Source organism: Cnephaeus nilssonii (assembly GCF_951640355.1).
Source record: "Cnephaeus nilssonii genome assembly, chromosome: 9".
NCBI lineage: Eukaryota > Metazoa > Chordata > Mammalia > Chiroptera > Vespertilionidae > Cnephaeus > Cnephaeus nilssonii.
Window position 1 is genome coordinate 70584412 of NC_137080.1, and position 18368 is coordinate 70602779.

At 36.8% G+C, this 18368-nt stretch overlaps 1 protein-coding gene across 9 annotated transcripts in view; it reads right to left on the reverse strand.

The window, feature by feature from the left end:
- PHF3 (PHD finger protein 3) overlaps positions 1-18368 on the reverse strand; it is an 85046-nt gene that overhangs the window by 28392 nt on the left and 38286 nt on the right. For 5 of the 9 annotated variants that reach the window (XM_079780070.1, XM_079780071.1, XM_079780068.1 and 2 more), the window contains 3 exons: positions 14267-14428; positions 6352-8131; positions 365-674 (listed from right to left, as the gene is read on the reverse strand). In XM_079780070.1, coding sequence (XP_079636196.1) covers positions 365-674; positions 6352-8131; positions 14267-14428 — 2252 coding nt within the window. Of the gene's footprint in view, positions 1-364; positions 675-6351; positions 8132-14266; positions 14429-18368 lie in introns of those variants that run through there. The other 4 variants (XM_079780074.1, XM_079780073.1, XM_079780069.1 and 1 more) reach the window with 3 other exon arrangements.

Sequence of the window (18368 nt, forward strand, 5' to 3'; positions counted from 1 at the left end):
CCCCTGCTTTTGATGGTCCGCAGCAGGACGTGGGCTCGCTGCCCCAGAGGCCCCTTCTGTGCCACAGCACAGCCATGGTGCAGACGCTGAGCTCGCGCCGCTGCTGGCGATGTGAGCTCAGCGTCCCGCCGGCCCAATCAGCCACCCCGGCCACCCAGAGTCCCGCCCCCCCCCCGCCGCGCCTCCTGGCCCATCGTGGGCATCGCGAAGGTACGGTCAATTTGCATATTTGTGTATTATTAGGTAGGATAAGTTTCAAAATGTACACTAGAACAATAAAACCTAAGGAGAAATTTCAAATTCTAATGATCAGCCTGTACAAATTTCTTAAGATAACAAAAGAATGCGTTAGCGAGAAGCTCACCCGTTTTAAAATTTTGACCTTGTGCTTCACTGTATCATCTGTACATTTGGTTTTGTCATTTGCTGATGTGTGCTTTGATAATCCAAGCTTTTCATAGTCCATTGTTTTATCTTCAGTATGGACTTCAACTTTAGCTTGGTTTTCCAAAATATCTGGATCTGTTACTTCAGTCTTTTTATCTTCTTCAGCACAACATTTCACACACACATATTCTTTGTCTTCCTCTCCCATTTGCTGTGCTTGAGAAAGACTTAACCCAACACAATCACCGTGAAACCAGTCATCACATCTTCCACAGCCCACCATAAACCTGGAAGAAAAAAAAATACTTTGATATATTTTCTTAAAAATCAATGTCAAAAGCCTAAATTTTCAAAATTTAACTTTTTTTGCATGTTTTCTATCTTTAACCCATTCTATCAGTTCAACATGGACCAAGTTTTCAAAAAGAATATTCAATGAAAATGAAACTTTTCTCCTCTGGTATGAGAAAATACTAAAAACAAAACAAAACAAAAAACCCAAAGGACTAAAGTAAAGGGCAACTAACCCTCGTCAGTATACTTTATAAAATAACATATAACAAAGCATAGAACAATTTCTCTACTGAGAAGAATGGTTAAGATCTGTGATTTGATCACAATCCATCAAAGCTACATTGATCACAAACCTGATGTCATACATAAAATTATAGAATAATTTATCCAATGAGTAATTTTAAATGACAAAAAAGCAGAAAACAAAAATGCAACTCAAAAACTAACATAATGGAGTATCTCAAATTGTTTATTAACCATCTTAACTATGTAACTATTCTTTGAGCTCAAAACGTTGTGGTTCAGGGTATGACATTGATTTTGCTAAAAAAAAATCCTATGTACTTGAGTGTGGACTTCCTTAATTCTGACCAAATACTTCACCTAGTAAACTTTTTGCAAAATAAAGATCAATATTGTATGTTAATATGAAAATATTAATATTGAGGCTGACTTTTTAAAAAATTTCTAAGCAATGTCCTTGTAAAAGTTTTCCCTTTACTGCATTTTATCTAAGAAATAACTTCACTAACCCATGAAAACGTCCAGGGACATGAGATTTATGACTCTAAAATGGCAAATCAGCAATTTGAGGGAGAAATTATTTACATACTTTACAATCTACTGTTAGGAAAACTACAAAAATGTAAAATCATGTTTAACATTTTCATTTTTCAGATTAGTAACTCATGCTATATTTGGAAAATTAAGAGAATAATTCAGGTATATTCTTTAACGATTTAAAGACTTTGTATTGATTTTTGGTAGTAGTAGTGGTACCTCATGTCAAAAGCTTTTTTTTTTTTTTTTTCAAAACTCCTTTTAAAAAAACTGTGGTCCAATAGGAAGATGTTAAAGGTAAAACACAGTTACATGGCCAACTCTCCCTAAATACACCAGAGGTCCTTTTTTAATATTGGAAGTATAAAAATCACAATAGGTTCATTCTTTACATGGTATCCTAAAAAAAGTTACCCAAATATCTCATTCCTCAATAGCAGCACTCTTGTTCTGTGCCTTTCTATTGTATACCAAGCTACTGCTGTACATGAAGGAAATTAAACTTCAAGTCTATAATTCACCATTCTTTACCCTATCTAGTAATGCCTGTGATGGCTTTGAAAGTCATAATTTCCCCAATGATCATTTGGTTTAGGAGGAAAAAGCAAAAAATCTTGTGCCTTATGTAAAAACAAAACTAGAACGTTTTGGATTCATAACCCTATTATGTAAACTTTTAAACAATGCGGTTAGTTTGCAACATAGAAATTGTTTCTTTAGGTATGGAGAGATTTTTGAGGGGTCCATGTTTCAATTACAAGAACTTGCAGCCAACAGAAAAATGCAGCTGCTTAAAAGTTCTATTTCACATTGCAGTTGTAAGAGCTGCTATTTCTTGAAAGCAATGTCTTTGAAATATTAAAGGAAAGCTAATAGTGATTTCCCTTTATTTCCATTGTCAGAGATATTTCAAGTCTGAATATTTTCAATAAGACACTGCTTAAAAACCTATACATTAAGACCAGTTATAGTGTATAGATTCACAAGACTTATATATTTTCTTCCCTTTCTTGTATTATTTCTCATGGGGGGGGGGATGCGTAGGATGAGTATGGATCACACAGCTAACAGTGTTACTCTTCCATTTTCTGCTGTCCTTGATATGGTTACTAATAGGTAAAAATCACTTAAAAGACTACAACCTGGGTCCTAGCCAGCTTTGCTCAGTGGTGAAGAGTATTGGCCCTTGGACTGAAGGGTCATAGGCTTTATCCCCGGCCCCATTTGGGGCACATGTGGGAGGCAACCAGTCGATGTACCTCACATTGATGTTTCTCTCTCCCTCCCTTCCACTCTCTAAAAATCATGGGGGAAAATATCCTCCAGTGAGGATATAACATCCAGGTTGTTAACTCTTTCACTAAAATCATATATATATTTGTGTATGTATATGTATATATGGTGTGTAGCTTAGCTCTGGATTAAGTGGACAAGTTAGCATATATCAATTAAATTGAAGAGTTTGGAAATATTTTTGTTCTATTATAGGTTCATACACAAAATTTTAAATAAAATTAAAACTAAATGAGATCCACTATAGGATAATTAGAAACTAATTTAATATTCTAATCTTTTTGGCATAAGCCAAAATATATTCTTAGAAATTTTTCAAGTTTTTTCAAAGTAAGCCGCAGAGGCAACACTGAACTCCTGTTTTTAACAAATTCATGTAATTAATTCACTGACAATGTAATTGTTACAAGATGGGCCTTCAGTTCTGTTAAGTGACAAATCTAGACATTACTGTGCATGTTATATATATATATATATATATTCATTCTTTTCTAAAAGGGTTCAATTCCACATAAACTGTAAGTCTATGTTTTTGTCACTAACAACCTAATCTGCAAAGAAAAATACTTTTCAAACAAAGTCCTGGGGGGAAAAAGCCAGAATCATTTATTCTAGGCAAAAAATTTCCTTCTCAGAATAAAAGGTTGCTTTGATTATAAAGCTTTGAATCCGTTCAGCTAAAATTTTAGATTTCATCCAATAAGCTAATCTTCTATAACTGAACAAGAAATTGTAATATAAAGATGCAAATGTCTTCAGGACAACTACAAGGTAGACAGTATGAAAAGACTAGATTTGTTCCTTCTTAAACAGTAACTGGCTTATGTTTAAAAGTAGTTCAAAAGTGACATTAATTTTTTTAAAAAAAACAGTATTAAATAAACTGGTTTTTAAAATAATGTGTACACCTTTGTTAGAAAACTACAAAACTCAATCATGCTGTGCTTGAGAAAGGCTTAACCCGACACAATCACCGTGTTAGTGCTTCATTTAACCCCCCCACCCCAAATCTTCAAGAAAACAGAAATCTAAAATGTGAACAAATGAAAAAACAGGCCAGCCCTAGCCGATCTGGCTCAATGGATAGAGCATCTGCCTGTGGACTGAAGGGTCCCGGGTTCGATTACAGTTAAGGGCACATGCCCAGGTTGCAGGCTCGATCCCCAGTGTGGGACATGCAGGAGGCAGCCGATCAATGATTCTCTCTCATCACTGATGTTTCTACCTGTCTTTCCCTCTCCTTTCCTCTCTGAAATCAATAAAAATATATATATATAAAATAAAAAATAAAAAGAAAAAACAGGCCAGCATGATGTGTCAATTGTTAGAGTCAATACTTACTGTCTGTAGGTCATGTATACATGTATACAAGCTGCTTATGGTCAAATATTACATTTGGCCAACCCATGAACAAATTTATTTAAAAACATAATTTCCACTGGGAACACATTCAAGAAGCTAATCTCTATTGGAATACATGTAAAATGGTGAAGACTTATTAAAATAGTCTTTACAGAAGCAAAGCTGTCTGTCTTAAGTGCTAGAAAATATCATATTAGCAAATAGCTTTCAATGGGCTAATGCATGAAATGAAAAAGATGGGATGAAAATTATTTCCAGGTATGCCCTTCCTAATGAATTCATATTCTTATACATGAATTAAAGAAAATTACATGCTGCATGACTGGAACATTGAGTAACCTCAATAAATACAAGCACAATGTGTCAAAGTAGTGAAGGTTAGTTAGTTAATATGTAAAGAAAAAAAAAACCAATCATTTATTTAGGGTTCTTTATTCACAAAATTGAAGTAATGTGTAATGGTTCTCCCAAAACTGACTGTTTCCAATGTTATTATTCATATAAACTACATAGGATGGACTCAAAATCCCTATACTGTCATTTTCCAGACTGAAGCAAAGAAATTCTAGGTCTTATAGAGTAGAGCCAAAAGGCAGCACTCGATAAAAAAAAGTGGGACTTAATACTTAATCTTCACTTTAGAAAAATAACTGTTGATGATGATCAAGTGACAGTCATCATTTAAAAGCCTGAGCAAACTACTAAGAACCGATCATCAGAACAGAACTTTATCTGCAAAAAAGTTATATAACAACACCCTTAACCTGGCTTCCAACTGTAGGCCAAAGTTTCATTTTAGATATTCATTCCCTCTAAGACTCCTATTCCATTCCTCTGATCACATGTCAATGGGATAGTTTATAGACGATTCTGGAAGAAAGAGAAAGGGGCTGGCATAAAAGAGCACTTATATGTACTATCCAGCCCCCAATTCTCTTAGACCTAAAAATTCAGCAGACCCACTTTAGAATATTTGAATAAAGTGTTTTAAGTTAAAAAAAGCATAAAGACGTGAGGGCAAATGTAACACTACCTTCAAATAAGTCACAACTTTTAAAAACTGAAATATGTTATAAAGTAACCATTCACACTAAAAATAGGCCACAGGCTGAATCAACAATGAAGAAACCCTTGGACATAAACTTGAATTATTTTTTACAGGAATAGCCCCAAACTACCCCCACACACACTTTCCCAAATCACATTTTCCCACACTAAAATAATGTACAACACACTTTACTGAACATTACCCCCCTAGTTTCACTTATGTAATCTGATAGTGCTGTGAAAGTCATTATAACATTTACTTTCATGAGTAAGGAGAACATTATAATGTGTAAGTTATAATGTTCTTGTATCATTATCAATGTTGATAGAAGTCCCAACAGCAATCTGAACACTTGAACAGGATAATCTTGTGGCTGCAATATCCACTTCACTTCTTGTTTTCCTTTCTTAAAAACTAGCAAATAAAATATATGGGCCAGGATGAGGGATGGAGAGGTTGGGGTGTGTGCCATAAAACTACAAAACACTGAATCCTAAGAAAACAATGCCAAAGGACAGTGTTAAAATCATTTCTTAAAAGATCAGAATTCACAAGAAACCTCCAAATCACTAAAAATTTCCAAAAAGGAAACTAATAAATGTTTTCACTCCATTCCATGATACATATAAAATTCACCTGGGTAATATAACAGTTGTTTTAGCTATCAAGTTTCACTCCAACTCTTAAGTTTGATAGTTATGAAGTAGTTGTAGTAAGTTACAGTGTGCTTCATTTAACCCCCCTCCCCAAATCTTCAAAAGAAAAATAGAATTTCCACTATGACCTTCACACTTTATTACTAATTTTTCTCAAGCCAAATAAAATATATACAGACCCAAGGCAGTGTAACCATTTTCTGATTAACAGAAAAGTTTTTTTTGCTCCATATGTAATGACTAAATTACACCAACTGGTTACAATGACGAAACATTTCCACATACACCAATTGTTGGTCACGCTATACTTTTTAAAATATGCTAGGATAATATATTTGTAAATTCAGTGGCTCCATCTATCACTTATCCAGGATTGATGAGGGGTTTTTTTGTTGTTTCTGCAAAAGTCTTTGTATGTTAATTTCTTTCTATTAAAATGTTCCCACTAATCCCACACTAAAAAGGAATGTCTTTTCAATGTACACATCACACACTCTCTCACACACACTCTCACACACACACCACACACACCTGTTGCCATGGGGTTTTTTGCAAAACCCACACTGCTTGCTGGGAGTCCACATATATTTGTTTTCAAATGTAGAGCCATGATCTGAGCCTTCTTTTTTTATGGTAGCTATGTTATCTGGAATGAACAATGGTGGCTCATCCAAAGAAAAACTCTTGCTGCTTCTTCTTTGGCGGGGTTGGAAGTTCTTCTCAGGTTTTTTTGGTTTCAGTTTATCCTCCTCCTTAAAATGCTCTGTACCACCTGCATGTTCAAGCTCTTCCTTCGTATGACTATTGGTTTTTACTGCTGGAGCCAGCTGCTGGGGCTTGTGGCACTGTTTCTGGCAGGAATGTAATAAATGTCCAGTTTGTGCAGGATGAGGAGGTTCTTTAGAGCAACCAGGCTGACCATGAGGCTTATCACTCAACCAATGTGTTACAGGTTTGGAAATCTGTACTAAATTTTGATCTTGCGTTTTTTTCGAATTAGAATGAGCTTGATTTTTCACAGACTTAACCCCAGAATTGCAACTCTGAATCTTTGAATCCTTATCAACTTGTTTTTTTCTCACTTTGACTGGCCTATGAAAATTTTGCTGAGATTCTAGTTCATCGGCATTTCGTTTCACACTTTTGACACTAGCTTTAGTTTTGTTATGCATTAATTCATGCTTCGCTGCAACAATTTTTTTCAGAGTATCTGTGCTCATGTTTTGCTTAGAGTGAATTACAGGTTTTGTGTGTTTGGATTTTATGTTTTTTGACTCTAAGCAAGAAACACTATTTGATGGGCTGTTTCTGTCATCCTGAAGGGTTGCTGTTTCATGAGACTCCATTTTAATACTTTCAACAATATTCAACTGTTTTAAATTTTGATCAGGCACATCACAAATAGCATTTTCTACAATATTACACTCTGGTTCAAAAGCACTAGTATCAACCACCTCATCAAAGTTTGATTTGTTAAATTCAGTGCTCTCCAACTGTTTATGATTAGACTCTATGTCTTTACAATAACCCAATGGTTCTAGTTCATTTCTATGAAGAGAGTTCTTAGCTTGATCAAATTCCATGGTATTCTTCAATTCCAAATGGCATTCATTTACTTCATCCACAGTGCTAGACAAACCTACAAGGTTCTTTTCGGTCTTATTTAGATTTGTACAAGCATCACCACAGAGAGCAGCAGAAGATTCTGGTTCCTCAACAATTTGGTCACCTTCATGGGATAATTTGACCATTTCCTTTGATTCTTGTTCAACCTTTCCCTTTGCACTCATTTCTTCTACAATAGTCTCATCCACTTTATCTGAAATAGAATCATTCTTTTCATGTTCTTCTTTATCTGAAAATGTAAACAATGGACTAACAGTATTGATTTTACATTCCACCAGAGGTTCATTTTTCTTTTCTTCAATACTATCACAAGTCTCTGAAAGGAGTGGACAATTTAATTCATGAGATGGCACATTTGCTTTTTCTTGATTATTACACTTCTGCTTAGAATCTAATCCAACTTCATCCTTCATTTCAAGACAAGATGACACTGAAGAGTGACTTGAAGATCCTGATTCTTCCGATACTTCAGTTTGTTCAAGATGCCGACTGCCCCTTCTGCTCTCTTTATGATACTCAGGTTTCGGTGATGTACAAGCTTCTTCTTTTATCTGACACCTTTCTGGTTGTTTCCCCCCTGCTTTAGGGGCAGATACAGTCTTCACAGGTGCTTTTTTTGTGCTATTTAAAGGTGCTGCATTTGAACGCTTGGCAATAGTGCTTTGTCGCAAACTTCTTACTTGTTCTATCACAAGGGAAAAAAATAAAAATAACTTAGCTATTTTGCCATGTGTTTTTATTTCAATACAACTTAAAATATACACTTCTTTATTTTGAGCTACAAAATGTATATTTCAATGAAAATGTCCTGATCAGTTACTCATAATGGTGATTTTAGATATATACATATATATGTTAAATTTTATATTTATCAAAGTTCTACAAATTCTGGCAGGGGGGAAAACCTCTAAAATTTAGACTATTATACCTTTTTTTTATATTTTTATTGATTTCAGAGAGGAAGGGAGAGGGATAGATAGAAACATCAATGATGAGAGAGAATCATTGATGGGCTGCCTTCTGCACGCCCCCTACTGGGGATCGAGCTGGCAACTCCGGGCATGTGCCCTTGGCCAGAACCGAACCTGGGACCCTTCAGTCCACAGGCTGACGCTCTATCCACTGAGCCAAACCGGCCAGGGCTAGATTATTATACCTTATTATAAGACAAATGTTTTCATCATCTCTTTTTTCTTTTTATTTTTTAATATATTTTTATTGATTTCAGAGAGGAAGGGAGAGGGAGAGAGACATAGAAACATCAATGATGACAGAGAATCATTCATTGATCGGCTGCTTCCTGCACACCCCCTACTGGGGATTGAGCCTGCAACCCAGGCATGTGCCCTTGATTGGAATCAAACCCAGGACCCTTCAGTCCACAGGCCACCGCTCTATCCACTAAGCCAGTGGTCGGCAAACTCATTAGTCAACAGAGCCAAATATCAACAGTACAACGATTAAAATTTCTTTTGAGAGCCGAAAACCGACTTCTGCGCATGGGCCATGAAGTTTCAATCACACTGTACGTGCGCGCCCGCATGTGGTATTTTGTGGAAGAGCCAAAGAGCTGCATGTGACTCACGAGCCGCAGTTTGCCGACCACTGCACTAAGCCAAAGAAGCTAGGGCTCTTTTTCTTTTTTAATGAAGTCTCTTTTCGATAAGAAGTAAATTGGGGAGGGTAACGGGGGGGGGGGGGGTAAGAACACATATGTAATACCTTAATCAATAAAGGAAAAAATAAAGAAATTAGCTGGAAGTAAAATAAAAGAGCTTCATTTACATCAATACCCATCCTAAAACAAGACTGTCATACCATTTTAAACATTAAATATTTTTAAATATATAAAACCCAAACAAAAATTCAAGTACCAATAAAATGAACTAAATCACCTATTACAAACAAACTCTGTGTTTCAAAGCACAACCTCAAAAGAACTCTAATTCCTTTGGAATGTGCTTCACTTATATCACCATTTTAACATCCAAGCTATTCCTAAAAGAGGAAATGAAGTATACACTAGAGTATTACATCAACAACAGAAAGAAAAACTACAATGAAAAACACTTAAACCAAGAAAATGTATCATAAAAGAAAACGAAGAGTATGAAAATAATTTAATAAACTTTCTCACCTTTACCAATGCTTCTAATAAAAAAATCTATTAATTTTCCTCCTTTCCCTATTTGTATATTTTATCTAGGGGAAGGAGAAACACAAAAGTGTGGGAAAATAAGAAAAAAAATACTGGGGAAAAAGAAAACTAAGTAATGCACTAAGTTAAAAAGAAAAAACAACCCACAAACTAAATTATAAAATAAAAAGCTATTTCCAAACCTATGCATATCCAATACTTCTGAATCAATTCTGTATAACTAAACACTACCCGTTTTTTTTAATTCCCCTTCCTTTCAATGCAAAATCCTACTATGCACCAATATTTAAAACACTTTCCTAATTTGTCATTCATCACTAAACTGTGGGACTCTTAAAAGTATACATGTCCCTATCTGTCTATAACAGTCCTATGTGAGAACACGCCCTTTCACTCTCAAGTGCTCCAGCTTAGACAAGAAATTATATGGTCATCCAAATCTATATTTGGTCATTAGGTTAAGCACTCAATAAGTTTTTTCTTAGTGGATTATGAACTGTTTATCACATGTTCAACTATATAACACTGTTAAATAACTAAAAAATTTTTAAATATTTTTTATTGATTTTTTTACAGAGAGAGGAAGGGAAAAGGATAGAGTCAGAAACATCGATGAGAGAGAAACATCAATCAGCCACCTCCTGCACACCCCCTACTGGGGATGTGCCCACACCAAGGTACAAGCCCTTGACCGGAATCGAACCTGGGACCCTTCAGTCCGCAGGCCGACGCTCTAACCACTGAGCCAAACTGGTCAGGGCAATAACTAAAATTTTAATGGCTGGTTATTAGTATTAAGATAATTTGTAAAGTTTTGAAGACAGCTTGTAATAATTTACAGCTCTATTTTATTCACCTGCCCTGACATAAAATAAATGAAGAATGTTTAACATCCATTACCTAAGTGGTTGCTAAAAATAAATGAATAGCATATTTAACTCAGAAGGTATTCAGATAAAAAAAATTGGCCCTAGCTGGTTTGGTTCAGTGGATAGAGCGAACTGAGTGGACTGAAGAGTCCCGGTTTCGATTCTGGTCAAGGGCACATGCCCAGATTGCAGGCTCGATCCCCAGTAGGGGGGTGCAGGAGGCAGCCAATCAATGATTCTCTCTCATCACTGATGTTTCTCTCTCTTTCTCTCTCCCTGTCTTCCTCTCTGAAATGAATAAAAAAAAATTTTTTTTTAATGGTTTTGCAATAGTAATTGATTTGTTGAGCAAAGGGTAAAAAGTCCCTTTTTCTCCTCTAAATATCAACTGCCTTAGTTTGAAGCCTGGCTATATAGGCCAATAATATGCATTGTTTATAATATGCATTCTATTTTTTTCATTTCTCAAAGTCACAAGTATATACCAAATAACTGATTTAAAATATAAATTGAGAAAAAGATGACAAAGTAAATATATGCATCTAAGTCAATCCACTTTTCAAAACCCCACTAAAGCTATAAAAAGCCATAAATCTAAAAGGAAAGAACAGAAGAGAAAACTGACAGCTTTGGAAGTCAAACAAGGGATGATCAAGAAGCTACTGATGACCCAGCTGGTATGCTCAGTGGTAAAGCATCAACCCATGAACCAGGAGGTCACGGTTTGAATCCCAGTCATGTCACATGCCCGGGTTGTGGGCTCCACCCCCAGTTGGGGGCATGCAGGAGGCAGCTGATCAATGATTCTCATCATTGATGTTTCTATCTCTTTCCCTCTCACTTCCACTCTGAAATCAATAAAAATATGTTTTTAACAAAGAAGGAACTGCCCTAGCTGGTTTGGCTCAGTGGCTAGAGCACCGGCCTATCCTGAAGGGTGCCAGGTTCAATTCCAATCAGGTGCACATGCCCAGGTTGCACACTCAACCCCCAGTTGGGGGCGTGCAGGAGGCAGCCAATCAATGATTTTCATCATTGATGTTTCTATCTCTCTCCCTCTTCCTTCCTCTCTAAAAATCAATTAAAAAATTAAATTAAATTAAAAAAATAAAGACCTCAGCTCTAAAATATGAAAAAAGAAAGAACTAATGAACTGAGAAATCCAAAATAAGACCAACACTAAAAGTTGACAGTGCTGACAAAAACCAATACCATAAACACCTCAAAAGGCTTATGAATTGGTGACCTCAGATGATTAATGTGGGGATGAAGGAAGGTGGTTAAAATTAGGATGAGTAGAAAGCTATTAAAGAAGTTGTTAGAACCCTAGCTTCCTCTCCCAGACTCCAGCTCTTTGGGCAACTCCCCTTCCCTGTTCCTAATCCAAGACTGAAAGATTTATTCTGTGGAGAGTGTAAAACAAGAGTTTCTAGGCTAAGGAACATCAGTCACAGATAAGAGCTGAAGTATTAAGTACACTGAAATTTGTAAGATTAAGTGAATGTATATATACTGAAATGTGATACATCCCAGTCAACTTCTCTCAAGGGCTCCCGTAATATATAAGCAATCTAATGAGCCTAAGGAGAATAACCTAAATTTTGACATCAGGATTTCTCAAAAAAAAAAACCCCACACACACAGCCAGATCACCATACAGCAATGCTCAGAGTTAACAAAACCCAATCTACACATTAAAAGGTTCCACACAATTTTAGTTCCCTACTCCTAAGCATGAGCAAACAATCAAGGATCAGACAAGTCTCTAACACGAAAGACTGAAGAAGAAAAAAATGACAACATGGAAAAAAATGAAATTATAACTGAAAAAAAGACAAAAAAACTTTTTAAAATACCATAAATACCTTACAAAAGAAAACAAGATAGAGCATACATGAAACAAGACTAAAATGCTACAGAAAGACTATTCCCAAAGTCAAAAAAAAAGAAAAAGAACATTCACAAATTATAAATGCAAATCTTAATGGAAAAGTTGGAGAACAAATATGAGAAAATTTCAGCAAATAGAGGAAAAAGACTGAGGTGGAAAGTAGGCAAGATAAAGAAAATGGAAAGCCTGGTCCCTGCTATCTAACACTTTAGAATAACAGGAGTTCCAGAAAGCAAGAGCAGAGAAAATAAAGAAGGGAATTACCAATGAAACAATTCAAGAAATGTTCCCAGAATTGAATAATAACAGTTTCAGACTAAAAGGACTTACCAAGCTCAATATATAAAACACACCTACAACAAGATGCAATATCAGGAATATCAAAGCACTAGAGCTGATGAGGAAGAAATTCCACTAAGTTCCAGAAGAAAAGTAGCTAACATACCCTCCCAAAAAAGGGGGGGGGGAGGGGTGTCAAAATAAACTTCTCAATATTGAAGTTAGAAAAATGGCATAGTTTTAAATTTCCGAAGGAAAATATTTCCAACCCTGAAGTCAATGCTCAACCAGACCATGACTTCAATGAGAACAGATTAATCACATTTACAAACATACAAGAAGAAATATGTCACCAAAATGAAGGCATTAAGCCAAAAAAGAGGAAATAGAAACTGTAACACAGAACAGAATCCTCAAAATGGTAAGGGGAGAGCCCTGGATAACAGCTATGCAACAGGAATATAGGGCTAACACATCAGTCCAAATAGGAGCAGATCAAAGTCTCCCAGAGATATTTCTTCAATGAAATAACAATGACAGAATATCTGATATGCACAAATATCTTTAGGAAAAATTTAAACAACTGGCAAAGTGGTTGGGGTGTAATTATTAACATGTACACAAAAGCTCTGAGTAGAGCCTGACCAGCATGGCTCAGTGGTTGAGCGCCGACCTATGAACCAGGAGGTCAAGGTTCGATTCCGTCAAGACACATGGGTTGCGAGCTCAATCCCCAGTGGGGGCATGTGGGAGAAAGCTGATCAATGATTCTCTCTCATCATTGATGTTTCTATCTCTCTCTCCCTCTCCCTTCCTCTCTGAAGTCAATAAAAATGTATTTTTTAAAAAGCTGTGTGGCCCTAACCGGTTTGGCTCAGTGGATAGAGCGTCGGCCTGCGGACTCAGGGGTCCCAGGTTCTATTCCGGTCAAGGGCATGTGCCTTGGTTACGGGCACATCCCCAGTGGGGGGTGTGCAGGAGGCAGCTAATCAATGTTTCTCTCTCATCAATGTTTCTAACTCTCTATCCCTCTCCTTTCCTCTCTGTAAAAAATCAATAAAATATATTTTTTTAAAAAGCTGTGTGTACAAATATATAAAGCTATAAGCAAATGAAAAACAAACAAAAATCTTCCATCAGAAAGACAAAAAGATGTATAGGAAAAGAAACCAGTTTACTAAACAGATCATCTTTGATAGCATACAGAATCACAGTAACATAATCACTACTGCTCTAACAAAATTATACAGTAGAAGGATGAGAAAATGTACTTTTGTGTGATAGGGACCAGAGAAGAATGCTAAATCATAATCCACAGTGGGAAGTCAATAAATACCTACATCAGAATAATCATAAAGTAGCAATATACGTATTACTCAGAGACATGGAATAAATGTCTCTGGGGAAATGAAAATAGGTAGTGGGATAGTGAGTACTGGAAACTCATAGAACTAGTCAACTCTTTAAATTATGTGAATGTATAATTTCAATTAAATTTTATAAAAATTATGTCAACAAATTGGTATAAACTCAAAACTCATTATCAAAATGCTCAGCAAGTTGACAATTTCTCACATCTGTCCCTACACCTTTGATTTTCTAGGTAATCTTTGAAAGGATTACCTTGTGCCATTAAACGAGGTGATTTTCTTGGTGATCTCACTGAATTTTCTTCTACTTTGTCCCTCAAATTCCTGTTAGGTAAAATCAGTTCTTCTTCATCAATGGTATCATTGCCACTTTCTTTAACAACTCCTTCGTCCATAATATCGTCAAGACCAACAACTAGAAAAAAACAAAAACAACCAAAAAAAATTACTTCTAAAAAATATTGGGGATGTTTAAGTACTTAATGGCCTGTACAGAATATTGTGAGAATTTAATGCAATAGTACATAGGCTTGAAAATCTAGGTCTATTCCTAGTATGTGATATTGCCACTACCAAGCTCCCAATTCAGGTTTACAAACTTCTACCTTATGAGGCAACTAGGAAAGGCTATAATCTTTCTTGACTTGACCTCCACTATCACTGTCACTTATTCACTGTACCTTTGTGAACATAACAAGCAACTATACTTGAGTACTTGATTACCAATTTTGGTTAAAGTAGTACAAAAGAGTTTAAATCCTAAGAAGCTTGTGATTCTAGATTCGTGCTAGAACCCAAAGATTCTAATTTTATATGCTACATGTATGAAAGTATTGTAGATGTACTTTTCAGTGGTAATACACAGACACAAATGAAAACATTGAGGAACTTTCCCTTCCCTCAAATGCTAGAAAAAATGGTAGTTGTTGCCCAGCTGGCATGGCTCAGTGGTTGAGCACCAACCTATGAACCAGGAGGTCACAGTTCGATTCCTGGTCAGGTCATATGCCCAAGTTGTGGGCTCGGTCCCAGTGGGAGGTTGTGCAGGAGGGAGCCAATCAATGATTCTTCTCTCATCATTGGTGTTTCTCTCCCCCCCCCCCCCTCTTCCTTCCTCTCTAAAATCAATAAAAAAATATTTTTTAAATGGTAGTTGTTTAATATAGCTACATAATCAAATTACTTTCTTCTACTCAAAAGAGAGTGGGAAGATGTGGAAAAGGATAGAGAAATACTTAAGAAAATATAAATACTGAAACACTATACTTACACTGTCACTGGGTTTATTTCTTTGTATAACAAATATACCTTAATTAGCTGACATATAGAAATTCTAAATGTGTAATTGCATGAAATCTAGTAAAAAGAATGTGATTATTTAGATCAGAAGGCCCAAATTCAACTTATCCCTGCTAAAATATACATATATATAAATATAAAAAGCTGTAATATGCAAATTAGGCTAGGACTCCGTAAAGGTCACGACAGCTCAGGAGGGGCCTGACGCAGGCCCAGAGCCTGAGAGAACAACAGACAGGGCAGCCCGCGCCTGGCCCTGGAGAGAACAACCCACAGGGGGGCCGGGTTCGATTCTGATCAAGGGAATGTACCTAGGTTACATGCTTCTGCCTGGCCGGGGCCCAGGTCAAGGCTCATGCAGGAGGCAACCAATCGAAGTGTGCCTCTTACATTGATGTTTCTCTCTGTCTTTCCCTCTCTCTTCCATACTCTCTAAAAATTAATGGGAAAATATCCTCATATGAGGATAAAAAGAAATAAATGTCATATCCTATGAAACTTGAAAACGCCTAAAGAAAGTTGTCATTTTTTCATGGTGAAGGGACAAGAGTCCGTGTTGATGAAAACACCTTGGCGGTTGCGGCGGCCAGCAGTGGCAGCAGCACTGGGGAGATGGTGGTGGTGCCTTCTCCTGATCAGCCCAGTTGCCTCCTGCAGTAGGACATCCCCTGAGGGCTCCTGGACTATGAGAGGGGACAGGCTGGGCTGAGGGACCCCCCCCACACACACGCCAGCGCATGAATTTTGTGCACTGGGCCTCTAGTCTATAATAAAAGCATAATGCTAATTAGACCAGACGTCCTTCCGGATGGCAGCAGGGGGCAGGGAGCAGGGCAGCAGAGGCCCCTGGCCACCGCAGTGGGCAGGGTGCCAAGGCAGAGGAGGCCGAGGCAGAGGCGGCGCAGCTGATCAATGATTTTTCCCTCATCATTGATGTTTCTATCTCCCTCTCACTTCCTCTCTGAAATCAGTAAAAATATATTTTTTAAAAGCCTGCTAAAAAAAAGATTATATGTGGTAACACTGAAATTCAATTGTAAGAATGACAGAGTATATACTTCTTTTCAATTCTGTCAAGCACAGATAAAACAAAAGGGAGAGTTGGATACTCCATCATGTTAACTATAACCCATATCTATGGAAAACAGACTAGAAACCTAAATTCAAAACATGAAAATCTAATTTCATTAAAATAATCTAAATATGTATCAGAGATATAAGGGCTAAAAATTTACTAAAGGTTTTTATTTGTTTTTAACTCCCAGGCAACACTGATTATGATTTTAAGGAAAATGCTATAATATACATACCAAATTTTCAATTGAATTAGCTGTGCCTCAATGTTTCTAAAAACAAGCACACAGAAAAGGCACTGGACACCCACTGGCCAATTCTGGAAAAACTACAGTGACCAAGGTTAACACTGTTAATACAAGCTTGTGTGTTTGCTAAGTATCAGGGAGTACTTGGGTACTTAAGAGAGATACATCAATTGGCTGCCTGCGATATGGGCTCCACCTGGGATAGAACCTGCAACCTAGCTATGTGCCCTGACCGGGAATCAAACCCGTGACCTTCTGATGCATGGGACGACACTCCAACCAACAGAGCCAAAACAGCCAGAGCTAAATCTTACTTTTATTTCTTATGTTTTTCTTTTTTGGTGGGAGAGCACATGGGAAATCATTGTCTGCACAGTTCATTTGCATAGACCACCAATTAAGACTCACTTGTGTAAAACTAAATATGAATGTAATCATGTAAACACACCCCAAGAGGTTACTAGAACTATTTAGTATTAACAATAAATAGATTTTAATTTGATAAAAAGGACTAACTAATCACTACTTAAATTAATGTATGTATACCTTTCATTTGCTATTTTCCTACTTGGAATGTATTTCACTGACCCAGGATCTTTTTGTTGCTGTTAATCCTCACCTGAGGATATTTTTCCATTGATTTTTAGAGAGAATAGGAAGGAGGGGGAGAGACAAAGAGAGAGAAACATCAATGTGAGAGAGATGCATCGATTGGTTGCCTCCCACATGCACCCTGACCAAGGCCAGGGATCAAGCCTGCAACCAAGGTACGTGCCCTTGACCGGAATCGAACCTGGGATCCTTTAGTCCGGAGACCGATGCTCCAACCACTGAGTCAAGGCAGCTGGGGCACTGACCCAGGATCTTCAAAAGGCTGGCCATTACTTATCTCTAAGGATGCTGCTACTCTTAAGGTCACTTACACAGAGAGGCCTGCCCTAACCAGCCCAAATCAAATAAAGCATGACCTCCCACTGCCAATCAAACAACCACACATTTTGTATCATCTTACACTTTACTTAAGCTCCATGAGGACATTGTCTCAAACACCACTGTATCCTCCCAGCAATGGAAAGAGTCTGGCACACAATAGGGATATTTGTTAAATGAACTAACAGTACCAACTACTTTTTTGCCAAAACAAATCATTATACCTCACAATTGTGGAACCATGAGCCAAATTGCTGATACCTGGAAATGCTATTTAATAAGAATGTTACCGTAAAAAGAAATCAGTTTTTAAAAATGCAACCCTACTCTTATAATATGGATCTTATTATTTATTGGTCTCATATATCAAAAAATCAGATCTCAACCAGGCACTTTGTTTTATAACATTGTGTTCAATTTTACTCAAATAAAAGAGAAAAACCAGAGACAAGGCTCAAGAAAAAGTTCTTAGAAGATAACATCCCTAATCCGTACCAGCACAGGAAAAGATTTTAATGGGATACACAATATTAAACAGAACAGAAATTCTATGAGGGCAGGAATTTGTCATTTTACTTTCTGAGATATCCCTAATGCCTAGAAGAGCAGCTGAAACATACAGTACCCGGTGTTAAAAACAACTCAAATTTTTAAAAAATGCATGAATATATACAAAAATGTCATGGTTCCCAAGTTCTATCTCAAGAGATTAGAACCTCCACATTAAACTTCACTCCAAGCAAGAAGTTACCTTCTACTCCCATCACAGTAGTGTTGATTAACTCCTTGCAGAACGCAGAGTAA